The sequence below is a fragment of the Clupea harengus genome, chromosome 7, assembly GCF_900700415.2.
Source record: "Clupea harengus chromosome 7, Ch_v2.0.2, whole genome shotgun sequence".
NCBI lineage: Eukaryota > Metazoa > Chordata > Actinopteri > Clupeiformes > Clupeidae > Clupea > Clupea harengus.
The window spans coordinates 15,161,573-15,184,885 of record NC_045158.1 but is presented as its reverse complement, the minus strand read 5'-3'; the positions used below and the strand labels follow the sequence as shown (position 1 = coordinate 15,184,885).

The window sequence follows — 23,313 nt, the reverse complement described above, 5'->3', positions numbered from 1 at the left end:
CTTTTCTCTCTCTCTCTCTCTCTCTCTCTCTCTCTCTCTCTCTCTCTCCCTCCGCCCCACCGCAGAGGCCTGCAGAACTCACTTCCCCTTGAGGAGCGCAAATATTATTCCTCCGTGTCCAAGGTCTCCACGAGAGGACAGCTCTCTACTTTCCCTCTTTTTCTACGTTTTTTTTACTACGATTATTTTTCTCCGGCTCTCTTTGTCTATCTCTGCAGTTTGTGCTGAAGGACAGGCATCGAGCCACCCTGGGTGGGATGTGTACTGGGGCACCCACAAGTGCTGGGGGAAATTCACCAACAACCATCACACCAACAGTCAAAAACCCCAACCCTGGTCTCAGCCACACCCTGTCCCTATCCCCAACGCCCTCTCATCCTCCATCATCCCCGCCCACGCCACCATGGCCGCCCGCTTCCTACCGCAGAACTCGTCTACTCCCGTCCCACCGCCAGCGCGACAGTGGCTGCCCAGCCTCTCCCGGCCTCCGCTGACTGACTTATGCAGGGGCTGACCGTTTATCATCTCCGATGAGGGTGGGGATAGGGATGAAGGGTGTGTGTGTGTGTGGGGGGGAGGGGGACCTCAGACAGATTCGTTCAGCAGCTGGGGAGGAAAAGACAGCATGGTGTGGTGCGGCGCTATGCATCTGCTGTGTTTTGGTTCCCTTTTTGTGACCGGTGGAAAGAGCTCTGAACCACATCTTGAACTGCCTGCACAGCCGTTTGGTAAAAAACAGCCAAAAAAAAAAGGGATGTGCAGAATGATTTCCTTATGTGTAACTTGATCTATTAGGGATTGTCACTCAAACAGTGCTTTGACATTTCAGGTCAGTTTTGTGACGGAATTAATTCGAAGAATTGGGGGCATTTGTGTGAATATGTGTGGATGAGTGTGAGTGTGTGTGTGTGTGTGTGTGTGTGTGTGTGTTTTGTTTGTGCAGATGTATGTGTTTTTGCATGTGTGTGTGTGTGTGGGTGGGTGGGTGTTTCAGTTTGCATGTGTGTGTGTGTGTGTGTGTGAGCATATGTGTGTGTGTGTGTGTGTGTGTGTGTGTGTGTGTGTGTGTGTTAACGTGCGTGTGTGTCTGTGTGAGTGAGCATGTGCTGTGCTTAGCTGTTCTCCTCTCTTGTTTTGGGAATTGGTGCACAATCTGTCTTCCTATTTTCTGCTGCTACTTCACAAAAGTTTGCTTTGGCTGCGGCTGCAACAAAAAAAAGCGCATGCAGGCCTCGCTCTCTCGTGGCAGGAGCCAATGGATGAGAGGTTAGCGGGTGATGTCATAGAGAGACCAGAGGCTGAGGCTCCTGTGACTTTAGCGGTCAAGCGCTTTCCTCCACAAACACACAGCACACAAAGGTGTCTTCATTGGGTTGACTGGCATGCAGTAACTGTGGCTCCTTCTTCAACTCTTTTATTGAGGTGATGAATGACATGTCACGATGTGTGCCTTTGATTAAAGACTACAGCAAATTTCAGAATATCTTAACTGAAAACCATTTTGCTGAATATTTACATTAAATTGTACATTATATAATAAGTCACATTGCATAGAATAACATGGCAAAATAATATTAGAAAACACCATGTTGTATTATGTACTATTAATAATATAAATGCAATTTAATGCTTTTTGTAGCTATGGCTAAATTGTGGCCACACATTGCAACTCAAAGAGTCAGATGAGGTAAGTGTTATGATCAATAGCAGGCAGGTTACTGTGACGGGTTAGCGACTGGTGCTAGTTTTGTCTCACGCGGCACCGTACTTACAGGGATCTTTTGAGTCTTGATCATGTAATCAAACTCCTCATTAATCTGCCTGTACTTCTCCTCCGTGCGCGGAGTGAGAGCCAGTGTGGACTCCAGGTCCAAGATTTCACCACCTTTGTTCTCCTTCTTGTTCAAGGTCTGCTCACCCCCAAATCACAGAGGAGGAGAGGAGGAGAGGATGGAGGGGATAAGGAGGAATAAAGAGAAGAGAAGACAGAAATACAGAGAGAGAGAACGAGAGAGAGAGAGAGAGAGAGAGGGAGAGAAAGAGAAGGAAACAAAAAAAAGAGATGGGTGAGAAGAATGCTGGACAGGTACTTACACACAGTCTCTGTCTGCTGATCATCAGGTCAATGTCCTCGTTTATTTTCCTGTACTTGTCCTCGGACTCCGGGCTGTGACCCAACGAGTCCTCAACATCGGCGTCGGGGCTGTCACACCCATTTAGGCCCTTCTTTCTCAACGTCTGCAAACAGAGGCGGGGGCACACACACACAAACACACACACACAGTTCAGGAGCCATGCAACAAAGGGTGGGCAGGAGGTGGGTGAGAGTCCTCCCAGGCCCCCAGACTGAGGCTCACTCTGGAGCAGAAAACTGTCTCCGAGCTGCCAGAGCCAGAACTGACCCAGGTCTCAAACGGGTCAGTGTCAGATCTGGCGTTGGACTGATCCAGAGCCAGTGACCCATCCGGGTCTGGAATGGGTCAGCGTCAGATTTGAGCCGGGGCAGTAATGGAAGTGAACCCAATTAAAATAATCACACTATTCACACTTCATTTTGTTAAGCAATTGACATTGAAAATGGACAGAGAATGTTAAAACATAATTCTGTTCCTAGCAAGGATCGATGGCTACCAGCTAAACCTGAATTTAGCATACACTAATAGCTCTTCCACAAAGGAGCCCCACACTCTGCATCATAAGAAGAGCATCCCTGTGCACATGGGTAGCAATATTCTCCTCAGCCACCTGATGGCCACCTTCTAGTACAAATGATACTCTTTCTGGGTGTCCACAACAACAAAGCACACACACACACACACACACACACACACACACACACACACACACACACACACACACACACACACACACACACACACACACACACACACACACACACACCAGTAAGTGTGCATCTAATGATTACTTTGTGCCTCTTTTATGCAACTAATTGGCCGAAGAGTGAAAACGTACTCCTCCGTCATTCCTTTTGTACAGCTTTATTTCTGCTGTGCTCAAAGGACATTAACCAGAGGTGTTTCAGACGACCGCATGGCTGCCCTGTGTATTCATTCGCACACACTCAGAATCACATGGACACGCGCTTCTCCAAGAGGATCGCCGGCTTCCTGACGATGCAAGCTCTCCGCCAAGGAGAGTGTATGTGTGTTGGAGAGCGCACGTGTGTGTGTGTGTTTGGATGTGGATGAGTGGTGTCAGATCGCGAGGCATCTCATCAAAGCACTTCTCTTTTCTCTCCCCGCATCTCCCATCGAGAGAGATTAGCGTGGGGGAATATTAGCGGCCGTGGCCCTGTCTTTCATGTGCTTGCTATGCCCCCCCCCCCCACCTCCACCAACCCCAGACGGTAGTAATTAAATTTACTCCGCCACCGCCTCACGAGCTGGAGAGAGAGAGAGAGAGAGAGAGAGAGAGAGAGAGAGAGAGAGTGAGAGAGAGAGAGAGAGCCCAGACAGGTTAGGCTGGTGCTATCTCAATCTTCTCCTCTTGTTTATTTATTTAATTATTTACTGCATTTATTTATTACAATCTGCTTCTTGCATAAGAGGAGTTGCTTGTTATGTCAATGTTATTCACATCTAAAATGTCTGATGTGTAAGCCACTAGTTTTGCTGTTGATTAGGGTTTTTATATTGTGATTTTCTGGAACACATGTTTTGTTCGAACCCCAATTTAACTCCCAATCAAATCCAAATCTCATGTTAAGTTGCAATCACTTTTTTTGTTTACTTCATATGTCTTTCTTTTATAGCAATGTCACCCTGTGTTTTTCTGTACCTGTCTTCTCCTAGACAGACAGTCCACGGAGCTGGATGAAGATTCAAAGAATGAAGCGCTCTGAAGTAACATCTCTTGCAGAAGTGCTGGCCAAGTTAAACTAAAGCAATGTTATCTGAAAGTGACACGACAGACTCTTAGCACCGAGAGTGTGTTATGGTTTTCCAGCGAAACCCAAACTTCTCTTCAAACTTGAATGATGTGTCATTCTGGTTGACAATTGTTTGAACACTATAGGCTTAAGTAGGCTTGTCTACTCGGTTGCACTGCTGTAGCAGTCAACGACACAAAGACAGAGTCATCGATCCTTTATGAGCAAGAGGCAAAACATGGGGAAATGGTATGTAGATGGGTGGGTAAGTGATTAGGTAAGGGGGGGGGGGGGGCGTTTTACCGGTTGGGGGGCGTAGGGCTGGAGGGAAAGTGTAGGTGCGGAAAGATGGGCAGGAACGCTGCCGGCTTTAGCCCTGTGATTATTTTTATTTTTTTCGGCGGGGCTGAGCAGTTTGAGGCGCAGCACGTGGCCCGCTCCCCTGCAGGCTGCCAGCGATGCCACTCACTCGAGACATCTGCACCTGTCACAGAGCTCACACCTGCCAGCGCCCCTCACTCACCACAGGGGCCTACTGCAGCCAATCACAGGCCATGCTGCCACACTATGGCCATAGATGGATCTTATCCAAGAGCTCTTACTCTCTCTCTCCCTCTCTGTCTCTCCCTCTCTCTCTCTCTGTCCCTCTATGTCACATGAAATGTTTTATTCTATATTATTTCACTGACTGCATAATTATTCTTAGCAATCAGTATATAAACTGTACTAACTTTCCTTTCAAAATCTGATATGTATATGAGTATCATGTTATACACAAGAATGAAAAAACTAAACAATTATCACAGCTTGACAGTGGTCAACTGTCTTATTGACAATGAAAACCAATTTACCAACAAAAGCCTGATCTGTTCAGGAAAGGATAATTGTAAGAAGGAAATGGGGAGTTCATTCGTTCATGGTCATTTCTTTCTTTCTCTCCTTTTTTGCTCTCTCTAGACTCTTGCCCCTAATTAAATGGGTTCCTTGTGCTCTTCCCACCTGGTTGTTCCTGTCAGAATGTGTATGTGTGAGGAAGTGGTATGTGTGTGTGTGTCTGTGTCTGTGTGTATACTGTATGTGTGTATGTGTATGTATGTGCATGTGTGTGTGTGTGTGTGTGTGTGTATGTGTGTGTATGTGTCTGGGAGAGGAATGTCCCCTCATCTCCCTGTAACCTTCAGCACCACACTTTCGGGGGTGGGGGGTGGGGTGGGGTGGGCAGTGAATATGGCAAGCAGGTGGAGAGCGAGGGGGTCCGGCGTGGGCACAGACCCGTGCCAGCCGCTGCCAGGCTCTCGCTTCAGCTCGAGGGCACCGCACTCGGCCCTTGGCCAGGCGCTCGGCCAGCAGCCCGGCAGTAGCTCCCTCGCCAGCCAGGCGGCACTGACGGCATCCCCCACCCCCCCTTCCACCCACACACCCGACCAACCGACCCACCACCACCACTGCCATCACCTTCTGCCTGATCCAGCCTCTAATCCACACTCAACACTCAAGTCCCAGGGCTCAGGCTTGCTGGATACCATGCTAAGCTTGCACCCAAGAGAGACAGAGAGAGAGAGAGAGAGAGAGAGAGAGAGAGAGAGAGAGAGAGAGAGCGTGGGGAGTCATGCCAACCCTAACCCAATTTCTCTCACTGCAGCTGCAGTCTGGCTTACTTAGGATGGCAGAACGCTGTGTGTGTGTGTGTATATGTTTGTGTGTGTGTGTGTGCCTGTGTATGTGTGTTTTCAGGCAAAGAAAGACTGCACCCTTTTCTTCTCTTTGTTAAAGAGTTATGGGTTTACAACATGTAGACAAGAATAATTACAAATAGAAATGTGAGAGATTACACTGGGGCGTGGAATGCCTTCATAGTACTACAAACCATGTTGAGAGAGTGTGCTCCTCGACCAAATATGTGGCCTGAACAGAAGGGGAAGTTGGTCTGAATTTGTCAACATGTTTGTTCACATAGAGAGTAAGGAGGGCCGCACTGATGAACACTTATGTTACCCTTGCCTATGAGACAGGAAGGTCAACAGGAGGGGTGTGAGTGTGTGTGTGTGTGTGTGTGTGTGTGTGTGTGTGTGTGTGTGTGTGTGTGAGTGAGTGTGTGTGTGTGTGTGGAAGGGGGGGGTGTACTGTCCCACCCAGACCCCAAAAGTCCCCCCCCCCACCACAACCTCCACCACCTCCATCACCACCACCCACCCCAAATACCCTACTCGCCCATGAGGGAGGGAGAAGCCCACCCCTCGTGCTCCAGTAAGCACAATACGGACTGTGGTGAGGAAAGGAGGGGGGGGGAGAAAAGAAAATAATAAAAGAGAAAACATGATTACGCTTGATGATTGTGCAGCCTTGAGGTTGACCAAGGCCTGTGCGTCCACTGCAGAGAGAGTGGAAAAAAGCCCCCCCAAAACACAACCAGACACACACGCACACACACACACACACACACACACACACACACACACACACACACACACACACACACACACACACACACATACACACACAACCAGACACACACGCACACACACAAGGGATTTAATTGTGTTTAGTGCTTGCAATTTAATCTCGCAAACGGTTTAGGGAAGGGAAAAAATGAAATGGGTTGTCATTTACGACTGAAATAAAAAAAAACGAAAAGAAACAACAATGTATAGCTGACAAGTCTAGTTGTGTGCTTTAGAGCTCAAGGATAACCTAGAACCTTTCTGCTGCCTCCTTTACAGGCAACTGTCAAGGTGGTCCCATTATGGCTGGATGGCATCATACCCCCCCCCCCCTCTCCCACACACACAGCTATATGAACCTGAACCCTATGTGTACAGAGGGCATGAGCTTAGGCATGTCTGTGTGAGGTTAAAGCGGGAGGAGCCGTTGTACAGTATACACACATCAGCCACAGTGTTTTAAAGCCCCGTGCTCAATTTTCACTTCCTCAACAGTGAGGCTGAAAGGAGAGGCTACGGGTGGGAGTATCCCCAGGACCACCACACACACACACACACACACACACACACACACACTCCTCAACAGTGAGGCTACGGGTGACCCCCCCAACCGAGAGGCAGGGAAAAGGCAAGGATGGCACAGTCCACCCAACCTACACACACACACACACACACACACACACACACACACACACACACACACACACACACACACGCACACACACACACACACACACACACATTTATACAGACCGCTGTCACAGTCACTGTCCCACACACACAGACACACACACACACTCCTCAAATGTGCAGTGTAGGCAGATATGCTGGTGCGGTAGGGGCGACTCCAGCAGGCTCTCTGGGTGCAGCACGAGGTCGACTTCAGAGACGCAGTCTGGCTGGCCTCATTGGAAGCAGATGGCTGAGCGGGGAGCAGCTAAGCCACCAGTCCAGTAAGGGGGCTGATCAGAACATGCAAGGACCTTGTAGCAGGACTACAGTCTGAGATGGTTTGAGATAGGAGTGTGTCTGTGTGGTGTGTGTGTGTGTGTGTGTGTGTGTGTGCGTGTGTGTTTCCGTGTGTGTGTGCGTGCATGTATAATGCCTTGAGTGTGAAGAGGGAGTGAACGCACATATGTGGAGAGTGTGTTGTGTGAGCATAAGTGTGAGGTATGAAAAGTAGAGAGTGAAAGGGTGAAAGCGGAGCTTGTGGATAAGTGTGCATCGTGTGTGAGATTAGCACCTGTACGTGTGACCATAGTAGTAGCATAGAGTGATAAGTAATGCGTGGGTATTAGTGTTTTTCGGTGTCAGTGAGTGTGTGTGTGTGTGTGTGTGTGTGTGTGTGTGTGTGTGTGTGTGTGTTGCTGCCAATGGTGCAATGGGGGCTTGCTGTGGCAGGGGAGCCGCGGGAGAGGGGCCTTGCGTCAGCCACGTGGCTGTCATTTGTCTGCCTTGAAGCCCCCTTCCCTCCCCTCTCCTCCTCTCTCTCTCTCTCTCTCTCTCTCTCTCTCTCTCTACACCCGCTGTCCCACTGTAATCAGGAATCAAAGAGACAAGCCTCTGATCCATCAGCCCAGGATTTAGTAATAGTGCTCTTTAAGTGTGTAATTACCACAGTGTCTGGATCATATCAGATGAGCCACACAAAGAGAGAGAGAGAGCGAGAGAGTGAGAGATGGAGAGAGAGAGAGTAAAGCCAGATATTAAATATGAGTAGAAGGCTCCTGGAATCCCTCCTAATCTCAACATGAAGACAGCAAGAGTTGGAACGATGGCCAGCAGATTGCACCAGGAAATAAGCTGGAAGAGGAGAAAAGAGAGAGAAGAGAGCTCACGACGTAAACCACTGCACATCGTGTGCCTACAAAATATTCAAAGTGTTTTTGCTTAGAATGCCATTTTAAAATGAGGATTGATCACATTTGAGTGGATGACCTCACACAAGGACCCTTCAAATACATTTCATCATCTGAATCTGCTACATTAGCACCGGCGCGGGGAGGGGTGACCTTGACCTGCTCTGGAGCGGGGGACACAGAGAGCCCTCAGTCGAGGAGTCCAGAGAGAGAGAGAGGGAGAGAGAGAGAATAAGTCTGCAGAGAGCCGGAGACAAACAGACAAGCACAGCGCATGATCTGTATGTGGCCAATGGCAGACATATGCATGCGTGCGTGTGTGTGTGTCTCTTGGCTAGACGCAGGCTCTGCATGTTACATGGTCTGATAGTGTGTGTGTGTGTGTGTGTGTGTGTGTCTGCCTAGAAGGAGGAGGAGGAGGAGGAGGAGGAGGAGGACAGTACTGTCTTTCAGATTGTCTAATTACCCATCCGCGTTTCTGACACAATGGCACTCCAGTGAGGCTGCATAAAGGGGTACTTATCCCCACTCTGCCACCCATTCCTCCCATCTCTCTGCCCCCTTGCTGCCAAACCTACCACCACCACCACCACCACCCCCTTTCCACCAGCCTTCAAATTCACCTCTCTAACTTGCATGAAAAAAGGAGGAAAAAAGTTTTCCAAGCCAGCACTGCATCTACAACTCCCTCTCTCTGCCTCATGCTTGCTCACTCACATGACACACACACACACAAACACAGACACACACACACACACACACACACACACACACACACACACACACACACACACACACACACACACACACAGATACACACACTCTCACACACACACACACACACACACACACACACACACACACACACACACACACACACACACACACACACACACATACACACACACACACACACACACACACACACACACACACACACACACACACACACACACACATTCTCTCTCTAGGTGGTGGGGGAATTTTCGGACCCAGTTATCAGCTTTTGTCTGTGGGACTCTTATCACACATGTGCACTACAGGAAAGGGCCCTGAGCTCACAGTAACAATGATCTGTCATCTGACCTTTCTTGCATGGCCTTCTGTTTCCACACCCTGCTACTGTGTGTGTGTGTGTGTGTGTGTGTGTGTGTGTGTGTGTGTGTGTCTGTGTGTGTGTGTGTCTGTGTGTGTGTGTGTATGCATGTGTGTGTGTATTTTATTTTGTGTAATGTCTGTGTTTGAGACGTCACCTGACCTCTATGGCGTGACCTTCTATTTCCACACCCTGCCAGCATGTGGTGTCATTGCTCCTCTCTCTCTGTGTGTGTGTGTGTGTGTGTGTGTGTGTGTGTGTGTGTCTGTGTGTGTGTTCACTTATCTGTTTCTGTTGCCATGGGCACAGCAGACCTATTTTTTTGTCCACTATGAGTTAGGAACTGGTTTGTACACAGGCTTAGTCTACAGTCCTCCAGACAGGGACAAAAATGGATTCCTTGACCTCAATAGAGATGTTCAGACCCCACTCCCTCAGCACTACAGAGGGCTAGCGGACCCCTCGGTCCTCTCTGCAGCGATCTACCATCTAAACGATCAGTGAACTGCACGAAAACAAAACATCTGACAGCCCAGACCATGCCACTCTCTGACTCAGGGTAGGATGGTTGTTCGAGAGAAGTCCCCTGAAGTCAAAGGGTGTGAGATCAACTGTGTTTTTTTTTTTGTGTGTGTGTGTGTTTTGTGTGTCTGTGAGCTTTAGGACGCAGAGAGTAACTCGGGTTATGCTGGATCCTCAAACACACGCAACTTATATCAAAGAGGCAAGTTTAAAAAAAGGAGCCAGAGAGAAAGAGACTAAGAGCAAGAGAAGTGAGAGTATATATATATCTTTATCTCTCTCTATCCATCTATCTATATATATATATATATATATAGATAGATAGAGAGAGAGAGAGAGAGAATTAAATAATAAAGGCCTTTTATCCCAGGGATCAAATGTTTATTGACACCCGGGGCTCTGGGGGGAGAGGGGTCTTGTGCCTGCGGTGGCCGAGGGCAGTGGTTCACAGTGGGGAGAGAGGGAGGGAGGCCCGGGCAGACTCCATCTCCCTCTCTCTCTCTCTCTCTCACTCCATGTCCCCCTCCTCCCTCCCTTCCTCCCTCCCTCTCTCTCTCCCTCCCTCTCTCTCTCCACCACACCACGCCTCTCCATTCTTCTCCATTCTCCTCGCCAGCGCACTCAGCCAGCCCCGGTGCTATTTTTAGCTTGCCCACACGCTATATTTAGAGCCCGGGCTGTTTTTTTTCAACATTTATTAGAGGAAGAATACTTAAAAAAGAAAGACAGAGAGAGAGAGAGAGAGAGAAAAAAAACAGGAGGAGAGAGAGCGGTGAGGGGTGAAGGGTGTGTGGGTGGGGGGGGGGGGGTGAGGTGGAGGGGGGGTGGCCCTCCCACAGTTGGACATCTGAAACACAGGCGTTTAATACGTGTTACTGTGGGCAATCTGCAGCTGGTCCCAATCAGGAGAAAAGTGAAGGGAAACACATACGCACACACACACGCATAGAGAGAGAGAGAGAGAGAGAGAGAGAGAGAGAAAGACAGAAAAAGCTAAAAAGAATGCTAATAGATTTTAGTGTGTGTGTGTGTGTGTGTGTGTGTGTTTGCCCCTTTTATTTTCTGTTCGCCTCTCCTAAACTCTTCTTGCCCGACTCCCTGCCTGGCCACGGGACAGAAACGCAACAAGTTGTTACTATTTGGGGCTGCGGGTGTCCGAGAAGCCGACTGCTTGGATAGAGGGGGAGTTGGGGCGGGGGGGTTGGGGGATGGATGGGGGGTGGCCAGGAGCGGTAAGGCAATACAAAGGGACTCCTCTCTTGGAGAAATCCATGACGGGCCATTTCTTTGAAGGCTGGGAAGATGTCTCACGAGCCTGTAAAATGTTACGCTTTTTTTCTTTCGATTTTTTTTTCTTTGCCTTTCTTCCCAGAAAGCCTGCCAGACTCCATGGAAGTTTACAGCTATGTTACTGTATTTACTGGTGATTTGAAGTGGGCTGCGAAACAACTACTTTCCTAACAAAAGTCAGATTATCATTAATTTATTTTTATTTCAGATGATGCGTTGTTCATCACAGTTCTTTGTAACTTCAGAAATAAACAAGAAAAAAAATAAACCCTAAGGCTACATACATCTCTTCTTTAGCACACCCTATCCACTTGTGTGATGATTCCACTGTGTTGCCCAGCCTCAAAGTCATTGTCAATCTCCGAGCTGCTAACTCTTGTCAATCTTGTAAAGTGAATTTACTTACCACACATAAATCGAAAAAAAACACTGCAGTTTGAATCATGGTGTAAACACAACAGCCACAGTATTTAGTTCCCCTAAGTCCACACCTCCCCTCCAACGCTGCTCTGAGGCTAGCTAAACCCACCATGTCCAAACATGTGAGTGGAAGGCTGACTGATAGCGTCGGGTGCTAAGTCACATTATGCCACCTGGGTCCTCACACTAGTGCCCTGTGTTCTGATTTGCCCACGGGGCTGGCATGAGAGGATCTCTTTTTAAATGTAGCAACTATCATGGGCAGATGTGCGTGAATGGTCTCACAAAAAAAAAAAATTGAAGTCATTCATCGTCAAAACAGAACGAAAACTGCTTTAGGGCAAACATTTCACTGGTCTTTTTGTCACTCAAATAAGTGTGCAGGAGGCAAACACACTGACAAAATAGTGTTTTAACAAGAAGTGGATTGAGCTAAAAACTGAATGGAATGTCATACTATGCTATACAGCCTGTTGACACGCAAAAAAAAAATCTTCTCTGGTAGCTTTAATTAAGTCGTAACAAGATCTTTGAAGCAAACGAGACTGAAATCAACCCAATTAATTAGTCTGACTTGTACTTATCCGTGTGTCAAGAAAGAAAGAGAGAGAAAAAAAAGAGACAAAAATTTAAAAAAGACAAAAACTTCTTTCCTGTTGTGATGAGCTTGTGTCAAAGGTTTTCTTTTTAACACAATTTTTCCTTGCCTTACCCTTCCTCCTCAACCACCACCTCCTCTCCCTCCTCCCTCTCCTCCCTGCCCTTGCGACGGCGGCACATGGGAGAGGAGAGACACCACTGAGGGCCACACCTGGGGTCCGTGCACACCGCCACAGATTCCGGGGCCGGGCTCCAAGAGGGAGCTTTGCGGAATCTCATTAGCAGAGCAGGTAGTCATTAACAGTGTGACCTTTGAAAATAATTACCAGGCTTCTCTCCTTCACTCGCTCTCCTTCCCCTCCTTCCCGCACCTTTCTCTCTCTCTCTCTCTCTCTCTCTCTCTCTCTCTCTCTCTCTCTCTCTGTCTAGCTGCTCTCACACTCCTCCTCCTCATTCACAACTTCTCAGCAGGTGAGGAAGCACGTGACGCCAGGTGATCTTCGGCAGGCCTCTCTGAGATTAAAAGAAGAGAACTCTGAGATTAGCCTAATCTAAGGGAAATGGGATTGAGCACCCTGGCCCCTCTCGCTCGAGTCAAAGAGCTCCATGTGGTCTCCCACGTGAGGAAGGCCGTGACCGTGCCGTCAACACGAGCTCCGACTTTAATCATGTATACAAGTCATGTCTCTCTCTCTCTCTCTCGCTGCCTCTGTCTCTGTTTCAATACGCACTGTGCATGAAACCAATACTGGTCATTTCAATAGCTGCTTTCTTTTAAACTAAGTTTTATTATTCAGCCAACTCAGTTACATGGAGGATGAGGGGTTAGGGTTGGCAATACTAACGAATGTTGGACTGGAATGCATGGAAGTTCTGGATACCTTTTTAAAATAAATAAATAAAAAAAGAAAGAACGAGATAGATAGAAGAACGTAGATCAATTCCCCCCCCCCCCCCCCCCAACAAATTTGTCTTTTGTTGTTGTTAGTCGACTAATGCTCCTTGCATGCCGAGGAGAGGGAGTTGGCAGGGCTTTGTATGGGAAATCTATCCGGCTGATGGTCACGTTTCATCTGGAGCCAGATATGAGCTTCACTGCACGCCTGCCAAACAAACATGCCGGCTGAAAGCACCGTTTTCGACTTTTGCTTCCTCCTGTTTTTTCGTCTTCTTTTTTTCATCCTTCCCTCCGGCCGTATTCTTTTCATTACCGTGATTGTTTAAAGGCCGCTAATTTTAGGTTTACATAAGCGCAGATGATTTGTTGGTTCTTTTTCGCAAGTTTAGCAGTAATTATCTGGACCTTCCCACCTTTTTGTCTAACCCTCAGATATTGCCTTGCAGGAGACTTTTAATGAGTTTGGTGAAATGTGTGTGCTGAAGCTCCTCACCAGAGGTGCGAAGAGCTGCCACTCCAGCGCACTCACACACGTACACAGCAGCACACAACAACAACACAGATGAATACGCGCGCACACACACACACACACACACACACACACACACACAGACACACACACACACACACACACACACACACACACACTCACAATTAGGCCTTCTTCAACTGCGATTTTTCCACTAAGTCAGTTTCGAGACATCAGTGTAAACACAGTGATTGATTTGCAGTTCTCGCGGCGCCATGTTGATTTACCAGGGTCAATCTCAATACGTTTGTTTCCGTTGTTAATTTTATTTCCTTCAAATGGTGACTGCTGACCTTCCCTGAATTAGTCTTGAGGGAACATCACAATTTTAAAACCACATCAAGGGTCTATCAAATAAGTTGGTGCTACTTTATACTTTGCATAACAACAATCCTATTACTACGTAATTACACTTCTATACACCATTCAATACACTAAGCAACTATGTGCAATATCACTCAGTGCAATGTGTAGGCAATGTACAATATGTAGCATACATGCCAGTGTAACAAAGGGTAGTTCTGCACAATACATAGGTGTAGTCTTTCACAAAACTATTCTTTAAATTAGAATATTATTATTAAAAATGGTAAGTGAAACAACTGTTTGCATGAGCTATTTTAACATGCTGTTTGTCCACTTGATTCCATTGTGTGTGTAAATAGTATTGATGTATCATAGGCATATTGTTCCTCTGTTACTCTTTATGATCTTGAAGCTTTATGGTAACAGTCATGTGTGTGCCTGCCTACAGAACTGTTACACTCCCCCTGTTTTAAACTGTTCAAACAGCAGCTACGGTAATCACCTCCGGGATAATATTGTACCCCAGGGGAGGCTAAAACAACAAAACCCAAATGGTAAAAATGTCAGAGAAGGACAGATTACAGAAAAGAGGGGTGCATCTCTGGCCTCCAGCCCCTCGTAAACAGAGCTCTCGAGGCTCCAGCAGCCCTCCGCTCGCCGCTCTCCTGGCAATGCTAATTATCGACCAAAGACATGCTAATTACACAGAGCTTTATTGCTAATGTAGCGGGCTGCTCTTCCAGACGCCCCCACGCGCTGCGCCTGGCCACCCCTGCCTCTCCACTTCTTCCTCCTCCTCCTCCTCCTTCTTCACCCCCCCCCGGTTCCCCCAGCTCTCCAGCCTACAGCAGTGGGGCTGTGTGCTTTTGCTTTATCTACGTGTTTGTATATGTGTCTCTCTGTATTTTTGTGTGTGTGAGAGAGAAAGAGTTTTTCTCTTGTGTGTTTGTGGGGGGGTTGTGTGTGTGTGTGTGAGAGAGAGAGAGAGAGAGAGAGAGAGAGAGTGACTGTGAGAATGAGTGTGTGTGTGAGAGAGCACGAGAGCGTGTGTGTTTATGGTCTATGAGGGACTGATAGGACAGAGAGCTGGTGTGTGTGCATGTGGGCTTGTATCTGCGTGCGCGCGCGCGCGCGAGAGAGAAGAGCAGAGCATACGAGTCTCTGCATGTCTCTGTGTGGGAGTGGGAGTTAGCATGAGCCGAGATCTCCAGCTATGTTTGTGTGGTGTGTGTGTTGCACTGACCCAGATAGCGCCCGAGAGTCCAGAGCCCATTTGGGCCGGATCTGGTGCAGAACAAGATGCTTTTCTGGACATGTGAGCAAATGATCCAGGGCTGCAGTTTAGCCATCCTGCCATCGACCCTCCTTCTCTCTCCACCTCCCTCCATCCCCCACTCTCACATCCTCTCTATACTTCCCCCCTTCTCTCCTCTCCTCTCTTCTCCTCCCCCCCTCCTCCTCTCTTCTCCTCTCTCACCATCCACCCCCATGGGCTGGGACTCATCCTGCCATCACAACAGGAAGTCGGCTTTGTTCCTCTCTACCTCCCACCGCCTACCTTCCCACCCGGCTGTGATGTAACCTAGCAGCGGCACGAGGGGGCCCAGCAGGAGAGCCCCTCCATACGCTAAGTGAAACCCACAACATCCCCCCCCCCCCCCCATCTCTCGGTCCAGAACGACCCCTTGGTCGATCTCGACTTCTTGGAGCAACAAGATCACACTAGGGCAGGGCAAGTGTGAAGTGAGAGCGAGGTCGGTTCATATACCACCCTCTCGAGGGTTCGACTCAAAATCAACAGCTTTACAAAGCCGTGTTTTCCATGTTGTCTGGTGCAGTAGATAAAAATCAAGACAGGTGCTAATGGATGACATTGGCTGACATATTGCTGCTATGCTAACAGGGCCAGGAGCTCTTCAGCTGATGATAGCTCCTCTTTAGATAGAAGCTCCTGATAGATGACGTTTCAGGAGACTGAGAGTGGTTCTGAATGTAATGGAAGCACCAGACAAAATCCGTGCTTTGTTCTTTTTGTTACCAGCTATTCTGTCATTGTTCGGCAGAAATGGAGTAAGAAATCTTTCTCTCTCTCTTTCTCTCTGTCTCTCTCTCTCTCTCTCTCTCTCTCTCTTTCTCTCTCTCTCTCTCTATCTATCTAGCCCCTTTAAATGAGCCTGGCTGAGCTTTGACCAGAGTGGACTCACAAGTTTGATGAGCGGGTGTTGAGCCAAGCTGAACTTTACCTATAAAAAATCTATTAGTCCCTAATGGATTTCTTTCCTTGGGTGTAGGTGTATTATCTCTTTGTTTCTACCATCCATCATCAAAGCGGGCAAGTGGTAGACTGTAGCTGCTGATTTCATGTGCATATTGAACACATGCTGCATCACTCACTCAACTGTTTGACCACAACAAAGACCTCTTCACCTCAGAGAGGGGAAAAAAATTCCCAGCACTAATGGCGTCGAGGCCTTGAGAGAATTGAACTCGAGAGACAAAACTTCTCCATCATAGACAACTGCTTTTCATAAATAATACATTTGATAAATGCAGTAAAATGTACCAAGCCGTGTAGTTTGAAAGGGGAGAGGAGAGTGCTGGGTGGTTGCAGCGATTTTTTAATGCAGTGACCATGCTTACTTTCTCTCTCTCTCTCTCTCTCTCTCTCTCTCTCTCTCTCTCTCTATCTCTCTCTCTCTCTCCCTCTCTCTCTCTCTCTTCACTGAGTGCAATGCTAAATCTGAGGTTGGTGCAACTGAAAGATGAGTGGCGGGTCTGATACGTGAAAAAAAAAGAAAAAATCAAGAGAAAAGAAAAACCTCTGTGAAAACGCCTGCTCTGCTTCCATGGGACATCTCACACAGGTCTGTTTGAAACAGTACCTGAAGCCATCAAAGCGGCGGATCCAGATTCCAGCGCTGCTAAACGTGGCGTGCAGGAGCAGATGTGAGTGAATCTGCCTGCTCTGATCAACAACAAAACCCTAGATCTGTTCCTAAACTGTCAGTAGAATCTGCCGGTCCCAAGCTACAGCTTATTTCATCTCCTCGTGTTGATTATAAGCTTTTTGTGTTTTTGAGGGTTTTTTTTGGGGGGGGGGGGGTTAAGAAAGGTGTTTTGTTCTAGTATTTTGTTATGCATCTTTGCCAAAATGAAACATACTGGAATAAAAAAAAAAAAAGAATGGGGGTTTCTTTTATTTCCCCAATGGAAAACATCCATGGCTTTTCCGTGGTAGGTGTGAGGGCAATACGATCCTAACATTCATCAATATCTTGCAGTCATTCAATTAGATGTGGAAAAGCGTATACGTCATTAAAATTTGCCCTGAGCTAGGTACCAAGTGACTGAACCTGCTGGGAGAGTGAAATGTTTGGCGTCATGTGCAGTGACCATATAGGGCTTTGCTGGGGTGTGAGAGGCTGCATGTGAGATAGAGAGAAAGACAGTGAGAAAGAGAACGAGAGAGAGACTGTGTGAATGACGGAGAGAGAGAGGGCACATTTCCCTCTAAGCACTTAAGTCCCTTCACAGCCCACCTGGCCTGTGAGGCTGCTGGTGCAGGACGAGCCGTGAGGAGGTGGGGGTGGGGGAGGGGGTGGGGGTGGGGGTGGGGGAGGGGGAGGGGTGGGGGAGGAGGTGGGGGTGGGGGTGGGGGGTGAAGTCTGTTGCGTAACCTAACCTCACGTTGGGCTTAAGGGTGGCTGGCCTCATGGCAGCCGCTGACAGATTCGTTTAGCATTCAGCATTACCTTTAGCGCACATGGCTTAGGTTCCTAGGTAAGGAGGTGGTGTCTGTGTGTGTGTGTGTGTGTGTGTGTGTGTGTCTGTGTGTGTGTGTCTGTCTGTCCCGATGGGCAGCCGCAACAACAGCCCATGTCAGATGTGTGATCCATCGCTGGGGCAAAGGGGCTGTGTGAAAACATACGGCTCTCGGGGGCAACAATAAAACACACAACAGCACATCAAGAAGCAGCTGCGGAGGTGCTACTGGACAAAGCCAGTGGCCTTCCACAGTAGCTTATTAGTCCGACATGGTTGTGTGTGTGTGTGTGTGTGTGTGTGTGTGTGTGTCTGCGTCTGCTCTCCTCTCCTCTCCTCTCCTCTCCTCTCCTCTCCTCTCGTCCCTCTGGTCTAGCTATTACATATCTCTACTCTTTCTTTCGAGTCCATCATTTCATACCTTATTCATTTCATCTGAGGTCCCATCTGTCCGTGTACCCATCTATCCTCATCTCTGTCTGTGCCTATGCCCTTCAGTCTCATGGACCCTCGGTCTGCTTATGCGTCTACTTTTATGTCCATCTGTCCATTCTTTTTCCAGTCCAGCTGCTTTCAGTTAAGTGGTCATGTTTCTTTTTTGGTATGACGGAGATGTACGTGTTGATCTCTGAGAATGGACATCTCTGTGTGTTTGTCTGTATGACTGCGCAAGTGTGGTTGTCTGTGTTTGGGTAGGTGTACGTGTACGTGTACATGTGCATAAACGCATGCATGAAGAGACTGCATAGTAAGTAGTAAGCTGCATACCTTTGTTTACACATCTTCTTGCACACGTATCTGTCTCCGTATGTGTGTGTGTGTGTGTGAGTGTGAGTATGTGTGTTTGTGGTTGAGTGTGAGTGTGTGAGTATGTGTTTGTGTATGTGTATGTGTGTTCGTGTGTGTGTGTGTGTGTGTGTGTGTGTGTGTGTGGGTGTGAGTGTATTATGGCCATTACTCACCTCCATAATGTCTGTGTTGGTCCTGCTCTCGTGCGGCTCGTTGTACTCGGTGTACTTGAGCAGCACCTTGTCCATGTCGGTGCTGGCGTACTGGAACAGCTTGTTGGTGCTGTTGAAGATGATCAGGGCGATCTCGCAGTCGCACAGCACGCTCAGCTCGTAGGCTTTCTTCATCAGGCCAAACTTACGCTTTGTGAACGTCACCTGCGGGACAAGGGAAAAGGACCTGGTTAGCAAAGAGCCAAAGAGGAATAGGGTCCCTATGTGTGTGTGTACATATATGAGTGTGAGTGTGTATGTGTGTGCATACGTGTGTGTGTGTGTGTGTGTGTGTGTGTGTGTGTGTGTGTGTGTGTGTGTGTGTGTGTGTGTGTGTGCGTGTGCATGTCTGTCTGTGTGCATGTGTGCGCACCTCAGTATAGGCTGTGTGGTAAATGCCATTGATTTGACCTGGATATTTGACACAAAATGCTCATTTACTTTTGGAAAATGCAATGCACCCCCCTTCTCTCCTTTTGTGTTCCTCCAGAGTGTCTGAAGGAGCAGAGTTGGCATAATCAGAGCTTTTCCACTCATAAATCATGAAAAAGGCAGCGATGAGAAATGTCTCCAAAAAAAAAACATCTCTGGACTGCTCTTAAATGAAAAATCAAACTTGGGGTAGAAAGAAGGAGAGAGGAAAGAGAAAAGAAGAAACTCTGACCGAAAATTTGAGGGAACCGAGAACGAACTGACTCTCAGAGATAAGGCAGAGCGCATTGAGGTTTCCATCAAAAGAGACAGTGCAGACTGCTTACGTCCCGAGACGCCTTTGCATGCTCGAACGCGAGACACACACACTCTCACTTCGCACACTAAAGAATTATGCGGCCAAACGACAGCCTATTACCATATTTTCTCACGTGTATGTGAAATTAGAAGCGTCTAATATGAACGCGGTGATGTGATGTGACTCGCACAAAAAGAGCGACTGCGAGGCCCCCACAGAACCCACAAGGTGAGTCGGTAAGCGTTCTGTTCACAGGGGAGGAACACACTTCACTGCAGTGCACAGTGTCACTCGCCTCACCTTCAGTGCGCCGGATTGAGCTTCGACGAAAGCTTCAAAGGCCCTTTCAGACGTGCCGAGAGCAGCCCCTAATCACACGATGAATTGGCACCACTTCTTAGGATCGCTATTCAGTGGCAGTCAAAAGAAGGACCAGTGTGACACTGCACTGACTTTCAGATGGAGTCGCGTCACAAGTGGAGTTGTGGGGGGGGGGGGGGGGGGGGGGGGGGGGGGGTAGAAGTTGTGTGTGTGTGTGGGGGGTGGGGGGGTGGTAGAGGGGGTGGGTAGCACGCCGCCGCTCTCCGTCCGCCTTTCGCCCCACAAGACCCTTTCATCTCTTTTGAATTCACGTTCCGAAAGTCCCGCCATAATGAAGAGGCATTCTGGGCCACTATGGGTCACATAATAAAGAGGGTGAAGAAAAATGTTGATCAAAGCAGTGAGGGGCTGCTCTTGAGATGAGGTGTGTGAGTGTAAGCTGGAGACGGACGACGGAAACACACCTGAGACCGCGGGTGAATGGAAATGGCAGACGGTGTGTGTGTGGTGTGGGGGTTAGTGTGCTATAATGAGCACTCGGGTAATGACTTCATTCACACCACAGACAGAGAGAGGGGGGGGTGGGGTGGGTGGGAGAGAGATAGGGAGGAAAGGAGTGAAATAACATATAGAATAACATATAGAATTCATATTCACACAATTAGGTTGTATAATATCCAAACCTGACCCTCCCCATCAAAAATAAAGGTGTGTTGGTCAAACTGCACACAAACAGTCTGACACAGAAGCGATCACATACACACAGGCATACACACACAAACAGTCTCACACTCACACTCAACACATTCCCAGCTGTTAATCAGCATGAAAGATGTATGAATGCGAGCGTGCCACTTTGATCTCTCCTCTCGCTCCGTCTCTCATTCTCATCCCGACACTTTCCTGCGCCACACACAGACACAGCAGTCACAGCCAACAGCTTCCAATGGCAAGCTAGGGCTGAGACACACACACACACACACACACACAGATGAGAAGGTGCTTCCAGTTAACCTGCAGTCAGACGATTTCACAAGAGAGGCGTGTGCTTACTGTTCCAATTCTACACACTCCCAGACATGTCAAAGAGCTCGAAAACACTGGCTGTAACAGGAGAGGGAGAAGCGGACACAAGATATCTCTCTTTCGTTCTCTCTCTCTCTCTCTCTCTCTCTCTCTCTCTCTCTAACTCTCTCTCTCTCTCTAACTCTACCAGGGTTCCTCCACCTAGATCAATTCGATGTTTCGATGTGCAAGAAGAGCTATGAAAGTAATCTAAAATTAGACACAGTATGACCAAAGACGAAATGATTCATTTTCACACCAGCGTCCACTCATCTCCCACACATAAACAGACACACACACACACACACCAAACTCGCCCCCTCCATGTGCAAAGACAGACAGACAGACAGTCAGTCAGTCTTTCTCTTCCTCTTTATTGTGTGTGTGTGTGTGTCTGCGCGCGTGCACTCAATTTCAGTTCATCACAAGAACACTTACTGGCACAACAAAAACACACTCACGCTACTGGCAAATCAAAATGTAGGGTAAACATGAAGTTTAGCGCTGACAATTCACACAATACATACCTTTCTCTCCCTCTCTCTATCTCTCTCTCTCTCTCTGTCTCTCTGTGTCACTCCTCCCTCTAAGTATTGCCCGAGTGCTCGCACACACACACACACACACACACACACACACACACACACACACACACACACACACACACACTAAGTGTTTTGTCGCCAGAGCCACATCTTCCAGCCGGCCTTCCCCACTGACTGGTCAATTATCCTAATGGGCCTCCCAGTGTCAACAGCCCCCTTGCTCTCGGCTCATAAAGAGCCATAAGAGAAGTTATTATCCTCTGATTGCACATCATCATACAGGCGCGCTCAGGAAACCTGCCAGGCCAGATGAGCAGCCATCCGTCAGCCATCCCCCTGCTTCTTTCAGTCCTTTCTTCCTTCCTCCCCTCCCTCTCTCTCTCTCTGGCTCCATCCGTATGGCTGTCGCCGTGACGTGGGAGAAGAAGGACCGCAGAGGATTCTAGAAATGTACTGATTAAGCTGAGCTGAATGGATCGAGAGGCTTGAGGGTTCGACAGGCAAGACGTGTACTGCTAAAAGCATATGCCAAATGATCTTGTGTTATGCTTTGTGATACTAACTGAGTTTTGCGATTTTGCAAAAAAAGCCACTGAACAGAAACTGGACAGACCGCCGACACATTTGCAGAGGGCGTTGCAGTGTAATGGTGGCGATGGTGGTGGGCGTCTCTAACTCTCTAAAGTTTCTTCTCCTGTATGTGAACCATAAATACATCCACGCTAACAGTTCACAACCTGTGGTTATGGGGATGAAGACTACGTCAAGTTGACAGAGATGGTCACACAGAAGAAAAGAGAGAATGAGAGCGTAAAAGAGTTAAAGGGAGAAAAAGTAAGAAAGAAAGAAAGAAAGAAAGAAAGAAAGGTAAATTCCGAGACCGATACTGTTGATTAAACTGTTGCTGTTCATTGGCTGCAGGGCTGACTGAACACTGTTGTGTGACTCTGTGATGTGACCTGTGGTACACTCTAGTCATGCTGGTTAGTAAACCAGTGACATCATTCCAAGTTCAAGATGGTTCCGCGTCATGTCCTCCTTTAGGAGCAGTCACCCATCACCTAATAATTCTTCTTCTTTTTCTTCTTCTTCTTCTTCTTCTTCTTCTTCTTCTTCTTCTTCTATTTCTTTCACGTTCTTCCTCCTTTCTACTCTTCTTTTGTGACCTGACCCACCCCCTCTCCCAGCCTCTGGTGACTGTGGGCTTCTGGAAGGGCGCTGGTGTTAATTACTGAAAATGGCGGCTACGGCACCTTTACCACAATGAGGGTGAGTGGCGCGAAAGGAGTGGCGCACCAACTGTGAATTAGTTTTCCTTGGCTCCTAAGACGGCGGCTTTGAGCGGGTGCGAACGCCAGCCTCACCTCGGTGCTCGGAGATCGGCGTACTGGGCCCCACCTCACACCCACATGAGGACACACACACACAGGCGGAAAAGTTCATATTCATTCAAATATAGAATATGCAGACACACTCACACACACACACACACACAAACACAGACACACACACACGAGGACACACTGAAAAGTTCATATTCATACAAATACAGCACAGACACAGACACACACACACACACAGGTATATTGGCGTTCGCACCCGCTCAAAGCCGGCGTATGCACACTTGTACTCACTTACACTTACACACAAACACAAATACACACACGCACACACACACACAAAGTTGAAAATGTTGACCATGGTGGTTCACATACACGATAACACCAACACAGATGGGTCTCTCACTGCCCTGTGTTCAGCAGTAAGGGGCAGGCCAGCGCATTATAAACACATCTCCAAACACAAAACCACCCAAAAATAACTCACAGGAAAGCACTGAGGTCATTCACAGTAGCCAACAAGGAATCTGATATGAGCTACTGCAACACCGCCTCACTCTTAGAATCTCTCTCTCTCTTTCTTTCTCACTCTCTCTCTCGCTGTCTCTTTCTCTTTCCCAGTGACACAATGAAATATATTCACCATACACTCTACACACACACACACACACACACACACACACACACACACACACACAC

The 23,313-nt window shown here is 48.0% G+C and overlaps 1 protein-coding gene across 8 annotated transcripts in view; it reads right to left on the bottom strand.

The window, feature by feature from the left end:
• The window catches only part of mef2cb (myocyte enhancer factor 2cb), a 73,166-nt gene that overhangs the window by 16,422 nt on the left and 33,431 nt on the right, over nucleotides 1–23,313 (bottom strand). For 4 of the 8 annotated variants that reach the window (XM_031570643.2, XM_031570648.2, XM_031570647.2 and 1 more), the window contains exons 3-4: nucleotides 18,575–18,778; nucleotides 1,773–1,910 (exon numbers count right to left, since the gene is read on the bottom strand). In XM_031570643.2, coding sequence (XP_031426503.1) covers nucleotides 1,773–1,910; nucleotides 18,575–18,778 — 342 coding nt within the window. Of the gene's footprint in view, nucleotides 1–1,772; nucleotides 1,911–2,094; nucleotides 2,239–18,574; nucleotides 18,779–23,313 lie in introns of all 8 variants that reach the window. The other 4 variants (XM_031570642.2, XM_031570644.2, XM_012828643.3 and 1 more) reach the window with 1 other exon arrangement.